This window comes from Sprattus sprattus, assembly GCF_963457725.1.
Source record: "Sprattus sprattus genome assembly, chromosome: 5".
In the NCBI taxonomy this organism is placed as follows: Eukaryota; Metazoa; Chordata; class Actinopteri; order Clupeiformes; family Clupeidae; genus Sprattus; species Sprattus sprattus.
The window spans coordinates 26,266,053-26,289,188 of record NC_137924.1 but is presented as its reverse complement, the minus strand read 5'-3'; the positions used below and the strand labels follow the sequence as shown (position 1 = coordinate 26,289,188).

Genomic DNA, 23,136 nt, shown 5'->3' with positions numbered 1-23,136 from the left:
TTACATTCTCATTAAGTACACTCTTCAAGACTATCAAAATATAAATATTCAAAAGTAAGGAATGGAATAGTACTGCAATACATTCACTTTTTTTCTTTTCTTCCTTGAGTGAAATAATCAGTCCAGGCGAATTGGAAAAGACATGTAGTGAAGTGCCAATGGTCTGGTGTCAGTGTTGTAGTTTCAACAAAAAGTGGACGTGGAAAACTTAAGGAAAAGTGATAACCGTGCCTGTGGGTCACATATGGAATAGCTTTTAACCAAGCTCACTGCGGAATACCAGAGTTGGCAGACCAACACACTCTTCCTCCGCTTTCCAAGCACACGCAGTTGCTCCTGTGGAATGCTGAGCAGCGATGGGACAGTTCTGACATTTGGGGCGGGATGGGGGGGATTCTTTGTAAAATATTTCATAGTGAACTGAAGACCAAATTTAAAATGAAAGTAAAGTTGTAGAATGTAAGGCTATTCTGGTAAAAGGTCTCCAAGCTCTTCATCAGCAAACTCATCTTCCTCGATGTATTTCTTTGCTGCTGTCTTTGGTCTCTCCATCTGCGGTCCCAGTGTGTCAACGTAGGATGCATCTGAGAATATAAGTTTAGTTTAGACAAGGCCAGTGCATAAAAAGGTGCGACAATTAAATGATAAAGTAGATCAAGACATGATAAAAGATAAGCAACAAATTGAAATACATTTCTGGAGGTCATGTGCTTACTGATTTTTTGCAATACTTCCTAACATTTATAAAAGTCTCCTCCATGTTGTAAGTGAGTAAGTAAGCTGTAAGTCAGAGAACAGGGGTTTCCCTCCCTCAGATTGTGGACTGAAGGGCCACCACACAGCACTACCTCACTCATCCTTCTCTCATTCGTCTCGCTGCTCCACAGGGAGACAGAGTGACAGGGCCTGAGCTGGGAGGAGATGGCTGTATTTCAGGGGCTCAGGAGAGGCTCAGAGCACTGAGTGGTGACAGACAGGCAGATGCTGTGCAGGGTCTCTCCAAGTCCCTAGTCTGGCCTGCTCACGTGTGTCTGCCTCACTGGAGGTGTTGGGTGGTGTTGTGATGGATCGGAGGGATTATTAATGGCATTTGCAGACACAGTTTAAGAGTGGGAGCGGTGTGAGGGGGAAGAGGAAAGGGCGAAGGGGAAATCTCTTTCTCTAATGGACCTTCCAGAGAGGGAGAATCCTCCACCAGAGAATAGAGAGTAAAGCTGTCACAGGTGGGAAATATGGCAAACACAGCCAGGCGGACAGAAGCCACAGAACCCCACAACAAACACATGCATTAATTGCATGTAAATAATGTTATATAATATATATATATATATACAGTACTGTGCAAAAGTTTTAGGCAGGTGTGAAAAAATGCTGTAAACTAAGAATGCTTTCAAAAATGGAAGTGTTAACAGTTTATTTTCATCAATTCTTCATAAATTAACAAAATGCAGTGAAGGAACAGAAGAAAATTCTAAATTAAATCAATATTTGGTGTGACCACCCTTTGCCTTCAAAATAGCATCAATTCTTCCAGATACACTTGCGCAGTTTTTGAAGGAACACGGCTGGTAAATTGTTCCAAACATCTTAGAGAACTAACCACAGATCTTCTGTGGATGTAGGCTTCCTAAAATTCTTCTGTCTCTTCATGTAAACCCAGACAGACTCGATGATGTAGAGATTAGGGCTCTGTGGGGGTCATACCATCACTTGCAGGACTTTCTGTTCTTCTTTAAGCTGAAGATAGTTGTTAATGACATTGGCTGTATGTTTGGGGTTATGTTCCTGCTGCAGAATACATTTGGTGCCAATCATACGCCTCCCTGATGGTATTGCATGATGGATTAGTATCTGCCTGTATTTCTCAGCATTGAGGACACCATTCATCCTGACCAAATCTCCAACTCCACTTGCAGAAATGCAGCCCCAAACTGGAAAGGAACCTCTACCATGCTTCACTGTTGCCTGCAGACTCTCATTATTGTACCTCTCTCCAGCCTCCAGCGAACAAACTGCCTTCTTCCACAGCCAAATATTTCTAATTTTGACTCATCAGTCCAGAGCACCTTCTGCCATGTTTCTGCACCCTAGTTTCTATGTTTACGTGCTTAGTTCAGTCACTTGGCCTTGTTTCCTTGTCGGGGTAGAGCTTTTTGGCTGCAACTCTTCCATGAAGACCACTTCTGGCCAGACTTCCCTGGACAGTAAATGTCTGTACCTGGGTACCACTGGTTTCTGCCAGTTCTGAGCTGATGCCACTGCTTGAAATCTTCCGATTTCGAAGGTAAATAAGCTTGATGTGTTTGTCATCAGCTGCATTAAGTTTCCTTGGCTGAACACTGCGTCTACGATCCTCAACGTCTTCTTCAAAAGAGCTGGAACTGCACCCCTGTCTGCTTTGAAATCTTTGTCTGGGAGAGACCCTGCTGATGCTGTATAACTACGTTGTGTCTTGTTGCTGTGCTCAGTCTTACCATGTAAATGGATAAAAAATAAACATTTATTGTTTACATTTTTCAAAGCATTCTTAGTTCATAGCATTTTTTCACACCTGCCTAAAACTTTTGCACAGTACTGTATATATATTTAAGCAATATAGTACGAGTGGGGTAGGTAAGGGATATTCCCAATCCAATCCATTCCAAATCACAACATTCCACTCTTAAAGTGTGACTCCTTTATTTGGCCTGGAGTCAAAAAGCTAAATAAGCTCAGAAAATCTTTAGAGAGACAAGATGCCAAGAATGAGTCCACTCACCTATGTCTCGCTGGGTGCTGGCCTCGTACGGTTCGTTGGAGCCTGGCAGTGCCCTCAGCTTGGCACTCAGCCTCTCGCTGCGGGTGCCGGTGCCCTGGCCACTGTGGCTGCTGTCTGTGTTATGAGAGAACACCAGTGTGAAACATTAAGCCTTGCATGGCATGCACCACTCACTGACCTGCCCATGTGCATTTACTTTTTTGCTTGATAAATTAAGCATGTTATAATGAACTGTTTAATGAACTGTACTATAATTAACTATATTGTAGGTATATTTTCAGTCTTGCAATATAGATATATTGTGTCTATTGTATTTATATAGAGTACCTACATCAGATAGATGTATATCTATATTTTACCTCTTAGATGTACTTATATACACACATACACACGTGTGTAGGACCTGTTAAGCATCTTCCAAGTCATATAAGAACATGCATGGTGTAATTGATGTTAGGTAATAACTGAACCCATCTGGTCTCCTGTCTCAAAAAAAAACGGTAGGCCTGAAAATGACCCCTTGATCTGCTCTCCTGACTGCTGGGAACATCTCCTCCTTCTTATGAGCTGCAGGAGGACGGTGTGGAGAGGCCAACATCTCTCTCGCTCTCAGGCAGGGAGTAGCCGTCGCCTGGCTCTGCTTAGCGTCCTGGCTCGGAATTACACCAGCACCGAGAGGCAGACGTGGCACTCAAGCCCCTTGCATATGGTCACCACGTAACCATAGCGATAGTGGAAGATTCTCAGAACTGGAAACGATCCCTTCTTTCTCTCTCATTCTTTCCACCAGCTGACCCTGACCTTTCTCATCTCATTCTTTCCACCAGCTGACCCTGACCCCTTCAGAAGGCCCCCCTGTTCCATAAAACTACATCTGCTTCCAGGCCAGAAAACTGTGGCTGACTTTCGTCTCTCTAGCACATTTATAATGATGCGAACGCAGATATTTCAAACATGCACTCCCCCAGCATTGTGTCAATAAACCCCTTGGCAGTCGTCTGAATGTCTCTTCTCACCTGCTACAAGTACAAAATAGAATGTTTCAGATGGGAGGAACTTCATACTCGTGTGAAAACCGTATATTCCTTGTAAATAATAAGTCTTCTGTGAGAGCTTAAGGGCGGAGTGAAAGCAGCATCTGCTGAGCTCCACAGACACACACACACACACATACACAATCCAGGCCGTACTCAAACACCTGAGAGCGCCTGTCGGCTCTGCTCCTGCTCGCTGCAGCCACAGCACACATTCTGGCTGGAGCCCGCAGGCTGCTGGGGAAAAGGGGTCCGTTTGTGGCGAGCAGCGCCTAGCAGCAGCTCGATAGAATGCGCTCAGGAATCTGACAGTTTGGCATTCAGTGTAGACCACGCTGTTACTTTGGAAGGGCCTCGTCTTATGTAGTGCTGTTTGTACAGGTCTCACAATGTGCAATATTTTCCAGGATACACACTTTTTCCACGTACAATAAATAAATAAATAAATAAATAAATACAAATCTGCAGTTAATACCTTATCACACAATGTCCAAACGTATAGACTAGTTTGGCCCTCTGTGTTAATGATGTGTTTGCGTGAGCAGGGGCCAAAAGACCACAGGTACTTTACAAAGAGAGGTGAGTCCCTTTGTTCTGTTCTATGTTCTATTTGTAATGCTCCAGCCTGCATGGAGAATACCATTCAAAATTCCTAGTACTTGTGTACATGGCAAAATAAAGGAATTGAATTGGAGTGGTGGAGAGAGCAGTCAGGTACGTACCTCTAGCCTGCTCCAGCACGGGGCTGTGCTTAGCCTCAGAGTGAGGGACTGCAGAGCCACAGAGGGGGAGCAGAAGGAGGAGAACAGAGAAGGAGGAGAACAGAGAAGGCTCAGTGGAGCGAAACAGAGCAGGAGAGACCAGGGGGGGAACGCTTCATGAGAAAATCATGAGGGTGAATGGGAAGAGATGGCAAGATAGGTGGAAAAGTTTCAGAGCTAAAGTTCCCAATTTAGTTTGTTTTTTATTAAAGATTTTAAAACACGTTCAAGAGACAGTCCACAAATCGGTTTTGCACAAGGTTTGCCAAAAGTGTATAAGAATAAGAATCGCTGACTGCACCTTTGAGGCATAATGTTGACATAATTCTGAAGACATGATTACAGCTAGGGTTTAACAATATTCTTGTAAATTCCACCCATCTTGTTTTTCTGTTGCAGGAAATTTTGTTGCATTTGTTTACTTTTCTAAACAACAAACACAAACACCTGATTAAAGCCACCTGATACACAAAAACAACATTTGGTCGGGCTCACAGATAATGCAGAACATCATCATATCACTCTTCCAACAATATTACTTCTAAACCTGATTGTTCAAATCCTTGATTGTGATTGGCTAAAAGCCGTTGTAAAACCCAGCATTACCTTACAATTTGACCTGATTACATTCCATATTACTGCGCAGCGAATGGCAAGGCATTCATACAGCGCATTTCATACCCAGTGTTCCATCTGGCTGTTGCGTTGCTTCAAGGGTTGCGTGGCAACGATTTATTTAGGAACTATAATTTTTAGTGGCGGAAGAATGACGGTTTATCATTAAACTATTGTTTCTTAAATTGAATTGTCTTTATTTATGAAACCATATCAAATATGTGTAGTAACAGGTTTAGAAAAGCAATAAGCCCCGCGAGTCCGTGCTTTGCGCTGATTTTAGAACAGGTAAGGGGGTTTAACGGCACTCCGCTTCGCGTCGTGCCTAACAACTCCCTTACCTGTCCTAAAATCAGCGCAAAGCACGGCCTCTTGGGGCTTATTGCTTAAATAACTCATGCCCTAGAGGAACTTTCGTCAAATCAAAAACTACAAACTGCACCATTAAGACTCTCCATAAATATAAAAAGAGACCGTCTGGTTAACTGAGCTGATGATCTGTACAGACCAGTGATTGCTCATAAGAAAACGTTCCCTGATGTTCTACCCACTATACTGCATTTCTCACCTGTTCTCATATCCGTGTCTGTGATCCATAAGGGAGACAATAGCAAAAAAACATTACGATTAGAGCCACACACACACACACACACACGAGTAGTCAACAACCTCAAGGCAGCAGAGTGGTAGCCTGCTCTAATTGATCTTGATTCAACACTCTATGTGTAGCTGTTGGCTTTATCACACCACATGAAGACCAATTCTACCATAAACTGAAACTACTGGTGTGGGTTGTGCATCTGCCCTACACTAATGCAGACTCTGAAGGCTCTCTGCAACTCGGAGGAAAATATATTGTCTGAATCTATCTATTGTAAAATCTAATCTATATAAAATGTATTCATCTTCAGGCCTCCTACCAGGCACTCTCTTAGGGGGAGTGTGGACCAGACTGGAAGAGGCTGCAGCTCCACACCGGGTGTCCAGAGAGATGAGGTGGATACAGGAGGAGACACAGGAGAACACATGAGACGCACAGCGAAAGACAAGAGAAAAGAATAGGACGCAGTGAAACAAAAGAGAACAGAATGAGACACACAGCGAAAGACAAGAATGGATACTGTTAAAAGGTGAAGTGAAAGGTTACCATGTGAAGGATAAACAGTGAAAGGATGGTGTCTGTGTCTGTGTCTGTGTCTGTGTCTGTGTCTGTGTCTGTGTCTGTGTCTGTGTCTGTGTCTGTGTCTGTGTCTGTGTCTGTGTCTGTGTCTGTGTCTGTGTCTGTGTCTGTCTGACTATCTCTTCCTGATCTGCATCTCTCACCTGGTCTAACCTCGAAATCTGAAATAAAAACACAAAGATAGTGAAATTATTGCCAGGCCTTTAAAATAAAGCATTGAAGACGTCAGTGTGCTTAGCTACTCTGGTCTGCCCTTGTTAACTACGATGGCAGTCTAACCTAATAATAGCAAAAAGCGCTCAAGCAGCGCTACGGTTAAAGGAACAGTCAGGATTCTTGTCAACTTATTCTCTGCTTCCTGTAGCTCTTGCATTCTGTTAATTCCTACAAATTTCATCAACTGGAATAGGCAAAAATGTCTCAATTCAAAACACTTTTAGAATGGGAAGCAATTGGCAAGCAGGCAGACACAAAATTGAAAAGAATCCAGGGAATTCTTTAACGGTTTGCAGCTCATCAAAGTCTGTGGTTTCTGCCAGGGACTGTTAAAAAGCTGAGGCTAGTTGGTATACTGTTCACAGCATCACGGTCTCCTCAGGCCCTGGAGGGTTAAGCAATGCTTTCCATAGTCTACACTTTCACTCATCACTCACTTTGTTGCTTGTCATAACAAACACTTCTCACTGGCCATGAAACGTCAGTTAGGTCCTCAAACACAGGTTAACAACCTACACTTAAGTGCTAAGAGGAGAATTCACAGACAGACAGACAGACAGACAGACAGGCTAATCGTTCCCACCAGGACTCAGCAGGGCTCTGAATGCTAACGCTAAACTGTGCTAGGCTATGGGTCTGAATGCTAGCTCTAAATGGTGCTGGGGAATGGGTATGAATGCTAACGCTAAATGGTGTGAGGGTATGGGTTAAGATAGGTAAGGCGAAGCCATACCACTGGAGCTCTTAGGTGGAGTGCAAAGGGGTTGTGTGTTGGCTGCTTTCACCGTGAGCGAAAAGGTTGAGGGGAGACAAAATTAACATTAGCGCAAGCAAGTCCAGCCGAAGGGAACGATCATGGACATGGTATTGAGAGTGTGTGGAAGTAGTGAGGTCCCGGATGTTCGGATGACAGAGGGAGTCCGAGTGAATAGGCCACACTTACCACTGCCAGCACTGCCCTCTCTACGGCCACGAGCGCTGCTCTCTCGCCCCGACTTTACCCTCTGAGAGAGAGAGAGAGAAAGAGAGGGAAAGGAAAAAGAGGGACAAAGACAGAGAGCGTGTGTGGTTTAACACTTGTTTATTGAACCACTATTCAAGCCTATGAGAGAGCGTGAGGGAGAGAAACTTCATATGATTAAACATGTGCATTGTCACTCAACAAATGACAGCAAAACAGAGGGATAATAACATGATTGCCTGCTCTAGTCCCGACTTGACACTCTCAGAGGTGAAAGCAGAAACAGAAAGAGAGAGAGAGAAAGAAAGAAAGAAAGAGAGAGAGAAGCAAAAGAAACTTTATATGAATAAATATACACTATGTGATCCAAGAAAAAAAGAGAGCACCGGAGGGATAAGAACAAGATAGAAAAACTCCCCTAATCCCATGTTTGACATGGAGGAGTGTGCAGTGACTGATGGGTAAACATCAGGCTGACGCTCTGTATGACTCACAGTGACCCCTCACCCTAATGGACAGACCCGCTCTACTGCCCCCCTCAACTTCACGTCAGACGTCTGGAGACGGTGTGTGTGTGTTTGTGTGTGTGTGTGTGTGTGTGTGTGTGTGTATGGGAAATAGAATGTGTGTGTGTGTGTGTGTGTGTGTGTGTGTGTGTGGGGGAAAGAGATATGTAAGGGGGGATTAGGGAGATATCCTCAAGATTGGTTTGTTGGCATCCTTATGATTGTAAGTTGCCATGGTGATAAAAACACAGGCAAAAACCCATGGAGTGCAAACACCAGACACTGATGTTGACTTCTGATGACGTCAGCAGAGAGACAGCCAGCCAAATGAAAGAGAATGAGAGCGAGAGAGAGAGCGAGAAAGAGGGAAAGAGGGAGGGAGAGAAAGAGAAAGAGGGAGAAAGTCTGGAAGACAAATCCTCTTCATTTCGGATTCCAAGAACATCTCTGGGCTGATTTAGGAACAGCTGTTCTTCATTCTTTTAAACAGTCAGACTTGATCCCACTCTTTACCAACTGCTCTGCTTGACATCATCTCTCTCTCTCTCTCTCTTTCACACACACACACACTCTCTCTCGCTCTCTCTCTTTCTCTCTCCCTCTCCCTCCCTCCTTCCAAAAAGTCCCTTTTCACTGTCCCAAGGCAGAGGTCCATGCCTCAGACCATATGCTCTGGACCCAGGGCTCTCTCTGAGGGGTTATTAGAGAGCCACCCAGCGCTTTATGGCGCTGTAGACCGCGGTCTGCTGAAGCAGCATGCAATAAGATGCAGTGTGGTTCTATCTAGTGCCACAGAGCACAGTGTGCTGGCATGGTGAGGTGTGAGCTGTGTGGTGTAGGCAGGAATCTGATGAAACCGAGATGTGTACTCTAGTTTGGTACCGTGGAGCAATGCATTGGAACATGGTGTACCACCAGGACGTTTTGGAACTAACAGTACCAGCCCTACAAGTAACGGAAGGCCGGGGAATGGGAGATACAATTACCCCCATCCCCACCCCTGACCCTCATTCTCCTGCCCCCTAATCCAGGGCCCTATTTTCAGCTGTAATTCTTCCAAAACAACGTTCATTCTAGACACAAATTTAGAGACATTATAATTACTGACGAATATACTGTCGAACCTGTGCCATCTTGTAACAGTGAACATAAGGGGAAGTCTGTGGGACAGGCCGGTTGTCTACCTGTTCTCTAATCTCCTTCATCTTCTCCACCTTCTTCAGCTTGGTGGCGTACTCCTGCACCTCCTTCAGCCCCATGTCAGTGCACAGCCTCACCAGGAAACGCAGGCCTGAGGGAAGTCACACACACGCACGCACACACACACACACACACACACACACACACACACACACACACACACACACACACACACACACACACACACACACACACACACACACACACACACACACACACACACACCAGTTTAACTCCGTCTTACTGAAATCATATAATTTTGATGTCATGGGATGTCAGGAAGTAAAATCAGACGCATTACATTCAACATTCTCTGGAAAGTTCCGATGGATGTCTTTGTAGGTGTCCAGCGCCTTCTGGTAATTCCCTGTTGGTTAAAAACAGGAATCATGTCACGTTAATACATCTTTCACCACAGAGGAACATCCATTAGTATTCCCACCACAGTAAAAGTCCTACCGCTTCTTCTGTAGCAGCTGGCTACCATGAGCTGCCACTTCACCTGTGTGGGCCTGTAGATAAAGAGGAGTTACACAATTCTGTCATGAAACTCAGTATAAGGTCAGCAATGAAGTCAAATAAACTAGAGCGCAGCATAAATCACCATAATATAGTAGTCTTAATGTACCATTTAACAGTTCTAGAGACATTTTTTTCCATTACCTATGGCAAACTGGCGGCCATTTGTTTAAAAAGGGATGAGTGTTTGTACTTACTGAATGAGAGTGGCTCGCTCAAAGTACTGAATGGCCTTCTCACAAAACTGGGTGTCAATGTAGTATGCTCCCAGCCATTCAATGACGGCAATATTGGAGGGGGAATATCTGAAGGACTGAAACAAGTTCATACTTATGTAAACATTCACCAAAGTTTTTCCTTATATATCTATCAATCTATCTATCTATATAAATTCTGTCGTAAATTAGGTGATTGTTGCAAAAAAGGTTCTCAGTTGACTTTGAGCAAGTCGATTAACGGTTCACTTTGTACTGCCCCCACACAGGTGATCGGGAGCAGTACCAGCAGAGAATGGAAGACTGGGCCAGTGTCCCCCTCACCTCATAGTAGTACTGGAAGGCCTGGGACTTGTCCCCCTCACCTCATAGTAGTACTGGAAGGCCTGGGACTTGTCCCCCTCACCTCATAGTAGTACTGGAAGGCCTGGGACTTGTCCCCCTCGGTGTCATAGAGCTCCCCCAGCTTTGCCAGCACCTGGGGGTCCGTGGGCGTGACGCTGATCAGCTGCATGAGCCAATCAATGGCCTGGTGGGGGTCCTCCAGCATCTCGTAGCTGACGGTGGGTAAAGGAGAGAACCACAGCACTGCCAAAGCTGACTAATTCATGCCAAATTCAAAGAGAAAATAACCCTAGAGGTGAAGAAACCCCACTCTGAATCTAATCCTTCAATGTTTGTTTGTCAAGGCTGAGGCATGCATAACTAAGAGAACACCGAAGCTCACAGCTCTGATCTTGCATTGGTTCCCCCAAAAGGTGAGGAGGACTTCATCATTATAGATATCTCTGTCTGGCTATAGTGGTATGATCCGTGGTTGATGGCAATCGTAATTGAGTAGACTGCACTGCTCAAAGATGTCCACTGTTGGTCGTCACCTTTGCTGTTTCGCTGTTCTTTGCCCGCCAGGTACCATTGTAGTCACGTGACTGAAAACTATGAATAGTGTTAAAGTCGACATGTGACTGCGTGCTTCTCTACAGTGAGCCTTGACCATTGGGTTTAGTGTCTATTTGAGGGCTTTACTGTGAAGGATACAGGCAGGCCAGCTGGAACATGACCTGGGCGCAGTTCCTCAGGATGGCGTGGAGCTTCAGGAAGCAGTCCAGGGCTTCGTCCAGCCGCCCCAGCTTCTTATAGGTCAGACCTGATGGGGGCAAGGGTCAGTAATAGGGATGCAAATTATCGATTAATTCATTAATCATTAGTTGATAATCTTATCGATCGACTTTCGATTAATTGATAAGCGGCGTTTTTCACCTGAGTTTCAGTGTTTCAATAGGGCCTTTACAAATATCAGCTAAATAGTTGAGTTATTATATTACATTACATTCTGATAATTCTATTCTATTATACATTCCTCAAGTAATTATGCATTAGGAAAAGAAAGCAGAAAAGTTTTTTTTATGGTATAACAAAATACATTCTTTAATTTAAAACAAAGAAATAAATTATGGACTGGCTCAGTTCTTGCATTTGAAACAGACATAAAAAAAAAAAAGAATAGAAGAAATTAAATAGAGAGCCAAACAGCATATTATTGAGCCTATAGATTAAGAAACTGCATCTAGGCTATTACAAGCTAACTAGCCAACACAACTCTCTGAAGTTTAACTCGCGCTCACGGTAGTGAGGGATAGAGTAGTTACATTCTTAATGGCAAGCCATCAGGCAAAGGTAAGCTAGCCCGCTAACGAGCTAGGTATATAATATCATTAAGCCTGAGTGAGCTAGTCCGCTATCAAGCTAAATAGCCAACTCAACTCTTACTTACTTACTCTCATGAGCCAAACTCGCGGGCACACGTTAGCACGGGAGTAGACAAAGATATTCATATTCATAGCAAGGTGAGCTAGCCCGCTAACGAGCTAGGTAGCTAACTCTATGAAGTCTCAGTGAGCTAGCCCGCTAACGAACTAATAGCTAACCTCGCGGCAGTAAGCGAGAGAAGGTATAATACAGTGTAGCTGTGATTTTAGGTTGATCAGGTGAACTGGTGGTGCCATGCAGGACAGCAGCATGCACGGTGTTCAAATGATAACTGAGTGAGCTAGTGGAACTATTGTATTTCAATACCGCATTAAACAGAGAACATTTGACTTCTTTGCCTGAATTAACAATGTTGTAGTGGTCCCACACCGCACTTCTTTTCGCTCGCTTCATTTTGTTTTCAACCGGTCTCTCGCGCTAGCGCCCTCTAGCGATTAATCGTGATTAATACATTTTGATCGAGCAACCTCTTAATCGACAATTAATCTAAAGTCGATTAATCATTTGCATCCCTAGTCAGTAATCGCACACTCATCAGTACCAAAATAACTATAACACAATAAAATACTGCCAAAGGAAGTAAAAACTAAATATCTGCATCTCTTTGAATTAAAATGTACTTGGCAGAGTGATGGGTTCCATTATGTGATGTAACAATAATCACAACGTTCAATAATGTCTTCATTCATTTGTTTCAGTGAACTATACCATTATAAATAACAACAGCTAAAAGAATACCTTCTTGTAAATATGAATGTGTTTGTGTGTTTGTGTTAAGTATTTGATGTAAAGGTAGCGATAATTATTCCAATTCAAATCAATAAGTAACCCTTCTTAGATGAATAAACATTGCATAGCTTGTGTAAAAACATTTGTGTGTGCAACTCATGTAGTTCCGGAATGAGTTGTAGCTAATCCGTGCCATCCGGTCCTTCAGGCCCCCATGTGACCCGTGCCCAGTACATAAACAGCGACTGACCCAAGTTGTAGAGCCCCTCGGTACAGGACGAGTCGTTGCGCAGAGCCTCTTTGAAGAACTCTCCAGCCTTCTCGTAGTCCTGCCTCACGAACACGGTGTTGCCCTTGTTGATGAGCGCGGCCGGGTTGTAGCGGTCAGCAGTCATGGCCATGTCAGCGTAGCGGTCAGCCAGGTCAAAGTCCTTCTCCTGGTAGGGTCGTAGGTCGGAGAGGGATGGGAGGAGGGGCTCAGTGTATCGGGAGACACTCCCAAATGGTTAATATCTATATCTATGCTTAATAATCTATAACTATCTTGACTATACAGTGAAACCTAACAGACGGCTCTGTACCATGACAACCAAATAAGGCCGTGGCAGCTGGACTCTGCCGTTCTTACCAGGAAGTAGAGGAAGGAGAGGTTGGTGGCGGCGGCGCTCTTGACCCGGCTGTCCTTCTTCTCAAAGGTCTTCAGAGTCTCCACAGCCTGATTTGACAAATCCACATTATTACAGTTATGTGCCACGTGACATGGAGAGCATTGCGAGGAACCCGTAATTAATGTAAGGCGTAAATGGTAGGGTTAGGGACATGAGTGATAATGCATTTTATCTTTCAGTACATTTATTAGAATGTATCTTGCATTCAGACTTAAAAAAAAAGATAATCCCATTCAACTATCTAGTCTCTGAACTAAAACCCACTACCGTTTAACGCAGGCAAACTACTGCAGTCGCAGATACTGTCAACAGTGAATCCATGCACAACCACACGGACATGCAAGATGCACATACCTCCTCCTTAAGAGCCATGCAGATGGATAGACAGTGGAGAAAGAAAAAGAAAAGGAAAAAAAAACAGGACCAGTGAACACGCAGGAAGGGACAGACAACAAAGGGGGGAGAGCAGGAAACAACTCACTGCCAATCAGTCGAAAGAAAATAACAAGGGAAAACAAAGGGGAAAAAAAAGTACCAGTAACAAGAAGTAACAAAAGAGTTTAACAACAGATAATAAGAACGCACATCTGACTGTAACAAAGTGGGGTCCACACTCTTAGCAAAGGAGAGGTTCTTCATGTGGTCTTTAAAAGTAAAACTGTTCCACATGAAAAACCAGGTTCTTTGTACTCTCATTGAGTTTTTTTAGAGATAAAAGCATTTTATAAATCTAGTGGCCCAAATGACCATGTCTATCTCCATCTCAAAAGTCCATCAAAACAAGCCAAAGAACCTGAGCGTACGCTTGATCACACCCTTCAGTCTAAGAGTGCAATAACTAACAAGATCCTGCATCTCTGCGTCCGTTCTGGTCCTTGGTGTCTCACCTGGTTGAAGTCCCTCTGCCTCAGGTAGGTGATGGCTTTGTTGATCTCCAGGTCATTGGCCAGCTCCACATACTGAGAGCTCTTCACCATCTCCACACACCTGAGGGAAACAGCCAGCAGGCACAGACTCATGGGGTCGTCCAGAGAAACAACAGAAAGGGTAACAACCCAGCTACTGTGGATAAACCTGTAGATACAATAAACTCATTGACCAAACTCATGTCAGTGGTAGTGAAACACACTAGTGTTCAACTATCTCCACTAGAAGAGGGCCAGATTTAAGGGGGTTATATGTATTGTTTGCTGTTGAAAAATATATTTTGAAATATAAAAGAAAAATTGTGCCTTCAGAATTATGCAGTTGTGTGCTCTTCTTGAAATACGTAATATTGCACCTTTAGACTATAATCCCAATAACTCCAGCACCAACGGGGTCATGAGTTTAAACTACAATGAGGCAAGGTGTTTGCTACCTGACTGCCCACTTGCCCTTGTGACTGAGCTTAATCATTGCAAAAGGTGCTCCAGCACCCTCTGCTGGGGATGTTACAGACACTCACCAGTCAAACCCAGCAGCAAAGCTGTTCTCAATGGCAGGGGCAATGAGCTTCGCTGATGTCATGATATACTTCTCCGCCAGTGATTTTCTGTTGAAGAGAACAGTGGCCATGATTTAGATCTCTTCCATTTTACCATCATGCGTCATGTAAATGTAAATAGGAAGGCAAACTGTAACAAATCAATCTGCCTACAGGTACCGGAGTTTACCTCGGGACTACCAGTGTGTTAAAGTTTACAGCCTCACTTCACCTCAAAGTTGAAATGGTATATAACATTTTAGAGCTAATGAAGATTATGTTTATGACTGGTACCACAGGAACAACACATGGAGATATATTCAGTGTTTAGTGCAATGGCCAAAAGATTTTGCCGACCAATGCATAAACTAACTGGCTACATAAACTATGACAACTAAAAATGACTTCTGCACCTATAAAACACTTCAGCCCATGAGAACAAATAACGTGATGTATGAGTAGCCATGCTTCTTGTCTTCATCTGCTAGCGAGCGGCAGCGATGGTGGTTTTGCCTATGCTATACGAGCCTCAAGCCCCTCGTACTCATGTGTCAATATATACTCACACCTAGAGATGAATCTGCCAGAGGACACTGTCCTAGCCCCAGAGTCTACACACCTATGAACCCATACAGTGTGAGATTACCTATCTCTCTCCATTTGATGAAGCTGGTCGTTTTTTATGGCCTCGATCACCATGTTGGTGTGAGAGTCGTCCTGCAAAAAATCACACATAATGGGTTCATGAGATGGGGGTCATACTTTACAACAAAAACACATATCATCTTCAACAACAACAACAACAACAACAACAACAACAACAACAACAGACGTTTCAATAGGTGCGTGCAAGCATTATAATGTACAGCGTTAAACAGCATTGCTCACACTGGCTGGGATGTATTTGTCTTCGTCGTCGATGCCAAGGGGGGCGCTGATGAGCTTCTGGAAGGACTTCTTCATGCGGTCGCGGTCCCCGATGGCATAGTAGCAGAGGATGAGGTTGAAGCCGGACTTGATGTTGGGGCACTCGCTCATGATGTGCTCAAAGGAGGTGATGGCATCCGAGTACTGGCCCATCTTTACGAACACTACGCCGATGTTCTGCATGATCTTTATCCTGCAAACACAAAGGGGGAATGATGATGAGGAAGATGCTAGCCTAGGGGAATGAGCAGAAATCAACAGAAGCAGAAAACCGGTCCTGCCTCATCTCCTTGTGTGCGTTGGATATCTGATCCAAAGCCATACGGTAGAATTTGATGGCTTTTGGGTAGTTCTTCTGCTTGAAGTAGATGTTGGCCATGTTTACTTTCAAACGTCCTGTTTGGAGGGGGGAAAACGAGGAGACAAAATATTCATAAATTAGATTAAATCTATTAGACATCTTGAGCATTTTACATTCTAGTAATTTATCAAGTTAGAATAATCTCACGTTAACAAACAATCATCATATCTAAATTATTTGAGCATGAAAACCTCTACATCACCTGCATTACTAAACATCTTATTCTTCACAATGACAGAGTAAGTGTTCAAAGCCTCTTGAAACATGTCGTTGTTGGCGTACTGGTTGGCTAAATTAAACAGCACCTGTGTAGAGATCACAGACATTGTCAGCATTTTTCAACTCAGTTTTTTTTCTGATCTATTGTGACCCCAGACAGGAAGAACTTCAAAACTCACAGAGTAGGTGAGGTCCAGATTGATATGGTCAGCGGTTCCTGTCTGCTCTCGTTGTCTCACAAGAACTCTCTCCTTTCTTCCAGCTTCCTTGGCTTTCTCCAGAGACTACATACACACAAGAAACAAGGGAGTGTTAACTTTGGTGCACTTCAGAGTTCAGAGTGGGGTATATTAAGGTCTTGCTGAATGTGTAATACGGTTGACAAGACACTTTATTTGCTTCCTAACACTAAGTGTAGATATAACAGTGATCAAGCTCAGCCACAGCCATATTGGATAGGACCTCAAGCAAAACAGTGGCCAGCTGTGGTTATAGTTTGTTTCTTCTCCCACTGCGTGCTTTTGATGTAGAGCCTGCATACATTTTAAAGCGGTTTTTTTAGAATTATTTCTATACATCGCCTCGTTTTCAAGTCTGAGGTGGAGAAATTCAGAACTTCAGACCTTGTGAAAAGCTTCCGGAAATACCAGAAAATAAATACATTTTAATATGGACATGAGGATATAACCAGCAAGGCTGTGACCCAAGAGGACACCCTTCTGACTCACCAGCTGTAGGTCCCCCCGACTGTAAGCCATGCAGCTCTCCTCAATCAAATCATTCACCTTCTTCTCAAGGATCTTGATCTTCTCCTCTGGGCTGAAACATCAAAAGCAGACAGGATAAGGTTTTCATCAAATGGACTGTTAGAACACATTCATATAATGTATAGTATAAAATTCATATTAGTATATATAAAAATATATATTTTATACAAGTAGCAACTCTTTAAACTTACGAGTCTTCAATTTTTGCCTCTAGCGCTGGGGCAGGGCCCTTTGACTGACCCAGTGGATCAAAGGTTGAACCTGAGAAAATAGAAAGGAAATACAATCAGCACTGATTTATACTGGCAAGTAACTACAATTGTGTTACACAGGCATTGAGACCAACGGGTAATTCAAAATGAGAATTGCTAATGGAAAGACTATTTGGAGACATCCGTCTGTCTCTACCTCTGGTCAAAGCAGAGGAGTATCCTGCTGCCCTTACTGCAGTCATAGGTCGAGCTGCCCCATCCTGCATGCAAAGACAGAACAAAAAAACTCATGAGTTTAAACACCGAGTTTCTTCTTGTCTTCCATATAACCTTTTTGCAAACACTGACTCTAACAAGTCTCATTATAATAGATTGGTTGTTACTATATTTATGAGGTGAATTTTTCCTGTCAGGAATATTTCAGGAGAGACAGTGAGGGGTTCTCACCTGCACAGCACCAGTCATCGGCCGACCCATGGACGAGCTCATCTGAGCCCTGGCCTGCTAGCATCACGTGGAAGGAACAATTACATGTGAGATAAAACGAACACAATAACACACATTGATTAACGCAATGAACGAATGAACAGACAGACAGATAGATGATGCGCATAGTGTTGTCGAATTCATTAACTCCCCCTTCATCTCATCTCATCTCATCTCATCTCAGCTCCTCTCCTCTCCTCTCAGCTCCTCTCCTCTCCTCTCTCCTCAAAGTGAACAGACCATTACTAGTTTCCTCACCTTCAAAAGCCTTCCGCCCTGACTGCTCTCTACCTGAGTGTGTGAAAACAGCAAACACACTGAAAGCTCACATCAACTTCTGAACTTAGCCATTACTATTGACACTTCATCTAAGACGTTTAACTGGGGATATTACACTGTCGTCAGTGTGCAAGATACATGAACACACTCTTATGAGACAATATGACCAGTGGTGATGCAAATACAAAGTCATTATTTTTAAATGGGTGTCTCTTAAAGATGTTGTGTTTGAGAATGCGGAGTGATTTAGTTTAGAGTAGCTCAGTGATGCTAGTATGGTGACATTCAGGCACACAGACAAGCTCTCTCACCCCGTAAGAGGTCCCCACAGGCCGGGCTCCAATAGCTGTGCCAGGGAACTTGGCGGTCATCTGGGGCAATGAAACAGGTATGGAAGAATCATGACAAGCAAAACCGTTAGGATAATATTCTATGATCCACACTGAAATATTCAAACGGAGCAAGAAATTATATTTTGTGCAGTAACACACAAAAACTAAAATCTACTCACAGGTGGTCTTCGCCCATGGCTAGTTCTGACAGCTTGCTGGAACCCAATGTCATTATCAAGTTCCTTCAAAGATAATAGTTATTAGTCAGTAAGTACAGTACACCGCACAAATTGCAAAGCAATGTCAAATTGGTCTTGTGTTTACCTCGTTATCAAAGGTTGGGTTGTAATCATTATAGCCCGAGTACAGGTCATCTTCATTTTCTGCAGCGAGATGAACGTTCTCCATGGTTTTCTATGCGCTCGCACCGAGAAATATTCCGTACTATGCACCTGGGAAACAACTACAATGCACAAAGAACAACTAAGTTGGTTAACGTTATTTAATCAACCAAGTTGTTTAACGTTACTATAGCTACTTGTACTGAAAGATACATAGCAACAGTTCCAACTAACATCAACCATGCGTGCCAACTCCATGGATAGCATGGAATGTTTTTCAACATTCAGTTAAATCAAGATAATTATCGCTAGCCATCGTTTTCCACTTATCATTACAGCTAGATAACGAGGCTAAGCATGCTAGCAAGATAAATGGGAATGCTCGTAAAAATCAGCAAAATAACAGTTCACTCAGAAAAACAGAGGCGGCTTTCCACACATTACAATGAAAATTAAAACAGAGGACAAAACGTTAATAATCTCAAACAATGTAGGTGCCTTATAACTGTCTCAAATGAATTTACCTGTGTCCCTAGACCCTTGGCTAGTTTGCTAAATCCTGTCGGGACTACTAGACACCAAACAAGACGCAACATTGAATGGGCGGGTGTATTTACTCCAACTCTGGTTGGTCTAATGTTTACTCAATTACTCTTCTCGCAATGCTATTGGTTAAACTGACTACTTTCGCCGTTGCTACGTTACCTAGCTGCAGAACACCTTTCATACCAGTGATGCAAGTAAGAAGTCAAACCAGTTACATCGAATTTTATAAATAGCCCTAACACGAACTACAAGAGCTAGCTACAAACCTAACGGATTCTACTCCAAATTAATTCAGATAAGTTGCAAATTCGTCTGGCATACAAAACAATATTCAGATATTGAGCTTTACATTGACCACTACAGGACACCGTCCATATACATCCACGCCCCGCCCCCTGTTCATGTGATTAGCTGGTAGCCTGATGTTTATGCAAGGCTATGTACTGTTTCTGAATTCAGTCATTTCATTTGAGACAACCACTGCCTGAAAATGAGTAATCCAAAGGGAAATAAAACAATCACGATCGTTGGAAGGTGAGTGGTGCATGTCATAGTAATTGGGAGCTTGTGTAGTTAGCTAGATTTTGTTGTCTATAATTTGAACTTCGAACTCAGTCCTACGTTAACAGCCAAGCAATACAATAATGTCACTCTGCTATAAATTAATAGTTTTACACTTTTGTTTAATTGATTGTTCGACTGAATCGATGTACACTAATAGTTATAAATCAGCTGACTGAACAACAGAATGTTCTTGCGTGGGATTTGCTATCTCATGGAATGGGGACACTTTTCTGCAGCTCAGCATTCTACACATGCACCCGCAGTTGTGAATATAAAAGATTTCACTTCACACTCACGTCACGTTGTCTAAGAATATATTTTTTGCTTTGTTTTGTTGTTCGTGTCCTGTCAATGGCGCTTATTTTCCTAAAAGGAAATTGAATTTTTCAGATTTGTGTTACTGGGGCATAATTTCCTCTTGTGACAGTAGTCAGAGCAAATATTCTATGCGCGACTAAGATGTTTAACTCAAATTTAGGTGCGTTTTTAAACATATTTGAAGAGCATGGTGAAAACGTTCTTAGTTTAATTTGTTTTTGTTTTAGATTAGAGTGATTGCTTTTCTGGTTGAATGTAATTGTGTAGTCCTTGCTGTTCACCATCTTTTCCAGTGGGCTAATTGGACGGTCCTGGGCCATGGTGTTCCTCAGTGGGGGCTACAAGGTGAATATCTACGACAACCAGCCTGGTCAGGCAGCCAAGGCCATCACAGAGATCAGGTCAGTGCAAAATAAGAAAAATATTAACTGGTCCTCTGAATTTTAGCACTGAGAGCATGCAGACACCCTGTGGCCAGGTGTAGGCCTGCTTTGTCATGGATTAAAAATTTACTTCAGAGAACTACCACTAATGGGAAACTATTATCACTGGGAACTGACTAACCGAGTTATAATGGGTTTTAAAGGTCCAGGCCGTGATTCTAGTCAAATGTTGTTGATATTTTAATAAATAAATTGCACCTTGCCCTTCCAAGCTTCAAACGCAATGTGTTGTTTGTCTGGAACTGTTAATAGCTCAGTTTGAGCCACTTTGTTTGATTCAATTTACAAAGCCGAACTGTGATCACGTTTTTTGAGCACACACACTGAACCAACAGCTAGTGAAGCGTGAAGTTTTATTCACTGAATTTGACAAAAAGTACTGTGGATTGGAATCGTAAACTGCTGTAATTCTGACAACTTTATTTTTGTTAGTAAATTATCTGAAATGACAATGCTATGATGAAATAAAACCTCTTTGAATGGGCTCTGCTGAGACCAACAGTCCACTTTGGCTTATCATGTCTCATTAACCCAAAATGAAAAATAAATAGAGCATGAATGTTTCAATGGAGATAGTTCTAGCTGGGTGCAGGTCTAACTTGCGTGGCCTAGAATGGTGGTTGGTATAATGGAATGGCAAACAATGTATTTATGATGCTGACAAACTGTGTTATATAGGGGAATCACAGTTATTCACTTTATTGTTGATCCACTCTGCTTGACCATTAAACTCAAACAGATTACAACAGATTTTTGTGCATGTGTGCCAAGGACAAGGAGGTGAGAGGTTGATATGGGGCCACTAACCACTGAATGGGAGAAATGTTTGTTCATTAAATGTGTAGGTTTGGTTCAACCCATCTGAACAGACCTCAAGGGGAATCATAATTTCCCTACATACTCCCATTAGCCAGCAGGTGGCAAGTATGAGAGCGAAAGCGTTTTCCTTGTCCCAGTGTAATATCCCTTGGCTGCCAGTAGGGGGAGTGCAACAGTATCCAAATATGCGAGGCAAATCCATCAATTAACATTCTAGTTCTCATAAGTCAGGTCTGTTTTTGTGGTCTTAAGGTATATATTTAAATGTTCATCGTTTTTTTATATTTAGTTTAAAATTCATTTTGACTCAGATTGCGTTGTGCCACTGAAGAGCTGAGAATGTGGGACAGGTAGTACAACATATGCAAACCAGCTAGACGACAAAAAACATTTCCTTCGTCGCCTGACTTTGTCTGCTTTGTCATTCATAAGAAGCTTGTGAAAGTGCCAGTGTTTCCCACCCCACCCACAGCCTTTTAGACTTTTAAAATGATGTGCTTTAGGTCTTCAGTTTTTTTCAGTTCAGAGAATAGGGGCATGTGCTCCTTGATTTGTGACATATGAGATGCACGTTTTCATGTGTATGCATGTATGTGTGTTTTGTCAAGTGTGCTGAGTTAGTGTTTGTGTACATGTTAATAATGTGTATTTTCGTGTCCCTCTGTTGTGTGCAGGAAGCAGATGGAGGAGCTGCATCAAGCCCAAATGCTGAGGGGCAGCCTGGGTGTGGTAGAGCAGCTGGCCCTGCTCAGCAGCCACGATGACCTGCAGCAGGCACTAGAGGGCGCCTTCTTCGTCCAGGTACATCGCCACAACAATCTTGCCTTCTGTCAGCGACAGTCTGCCTCCCTAGGTCAACCGGTTGTGTTTTCTCAAGAGAACTATTTTAAACGGTTTGTCCGGAGACAGAACAATTTGTTTTCTTTGCCACTAAAACCTTCTGCCTTTTGTGTCACTGAGAGCTGTTAATTAGCATTTTAGTTTCACATTACCATTTTTCTGAGTGGCATTTGCCTTGGGGCTCCCAAAACACATGAAAACACTTGCGTATATCATTACATTAAATACATTTGTTGAATCAGCGGTTAACTTGCAACTTGAGATAAGCTCTTCATTTTTATATTTTGTACATTATCGGAAGGTTCTTAAGAAGGATCCCCTGTATATTTCTTGTTATGAGGGCCATATTTTGACAAACCAGTCAGGTGTCCTTCCACCACCCCCTGAGTCGTTCTGACAGTGTATGTCTAGAGTAAACATTCCAAAGGAGTAACATTCCGGTTTCATTAAATTACATTCTTTACTTTTCCTGGGGATGTACCCCCAGCCTGCCCACGTAAGGGTCATGGTGAGGCTGGTATGGACCATTACTCATGGAATGAATCATTACAGTGTATCGAACAGCTGTGCGTGTAATCAATGCAAGGACCGTAGTATGTGTTGGGGGGGGGGGGGGAGAAAGAAAGCTGTGATGTCACACATGTTCTCTGTTTGTATTCTCTGTATTAGTGAAAGGTGTGTCAGCCATGTCACCTTTACCTGTTCAGCCTTGGGGTACTGTTCCATGTGTTTCCCATTGTTCTCCACCAGTCATCAGCTACTTGAGAACAAGTGTGATTAATTACAGGTGTCTAAGCATCAGATGGGAGCGGAGCAGACGTCATGTCAAATGTTCTTTTTTCTTTTTCATCGCGCTTAATGACCTATGTGTCCCTCCTTTCTCCTGCACCCCAGGCAGCTATGCATAACTAACCCTCTGGTAATAACCAGACAGTCCTAACTGCCCCATGTGCTAATAGTGACGTTTCTTAGTTCTCCTGAGAATCAAGTTTAAAATACGTGGAATACTTGTATTACTGGTTTTAATGCATCTCATCCAGCTGGTTTTTGGTCATTCAGATGTATTCATTACAATTGAGCAAATA

At 43.0% G+C, this 23,136-nt stretch overlaps 2 protein-coding genes across 3 annotated transcripts in view; one reads left to right on the top strand and one right to left on the bottom strand.

Annotated features, from left to right (window-relative positions):
• Positions 1-364: 364 nt before the first annotated feature.
• On the bottom strand, positions 365-18,588 carry ift88 (intraflagellar transport 88 homolog; the record flags this gene model as incomplete). 2 transcript variants are annotated; one of them, XM_080839144.1, is made up of 25 exons in its annotated part: positions 365-584; positions 2,759-2,872; positions 7,502-7,568; positions 9,216-9,322; positions 9,533-9,598; positions 9,691-9,743; positions 9,948-10,063; positions 10,372-10,522; positions 11,004-11,112; positions 12,715-12,901; positions 13,093-13,179; positions 14,020-14,119; positions 14,580-14,666; positions 15,244-15,314; positions 15,486-15,717; positions 15,806-15,920; positions 16,088-16,190; positions 16,284-16,388; positions 16,833-16,923; positions 17,063-17,132; positions 17,280-17,343; positions 17,531-17,584; positions 18,160-18,219; positions 18,360-18,422; positions 18,505-18,588. In XM_080839144.1, the coding sequence occupies 25 exons, from the start codon at positions 18,586-18,588 to the stop codon at positions 466-468; spliced, it is 2,475 nt and encodes an 824-aa protein (XP_080695270.1). In that variant the 3' UTR covers positions 365-465. The 2 variants fall into 2 exon arrangements, with proteins under 2 accessions (XP_080695270.1, XP_080695271.1); XM_080839145.1 differs by having other exon boundaries at positions 7,508-7,568.
• Positions 18,589-19,461: 873 nt separating this feature from the next.
• The window catches only part of cryl1 (crystallin, lambda 1), a 13,664-nt gene continuing 9,989 nt past the window's right edge, over positions 19,462-23,136 (top strand). Inside the window, exons 1-3 of the mRNA XM_080839562.1 lie at positions 19,462-19,601; positions 20,243-20,350; positions 21,886-22,012. Of these exons, the coding sequence (XP_080695688.1) occupies positions 19,558-19,601; positions 20,243-20,350; positions 21,886-22,012 (279 nt within the window). The 5' untranslated portion in view covers positions 19,462-19,557. The remainder of the gene's footprint in view (positions 19,602-20,242; positions 20,351-21,885; positions 22,013-23,136) is intronic.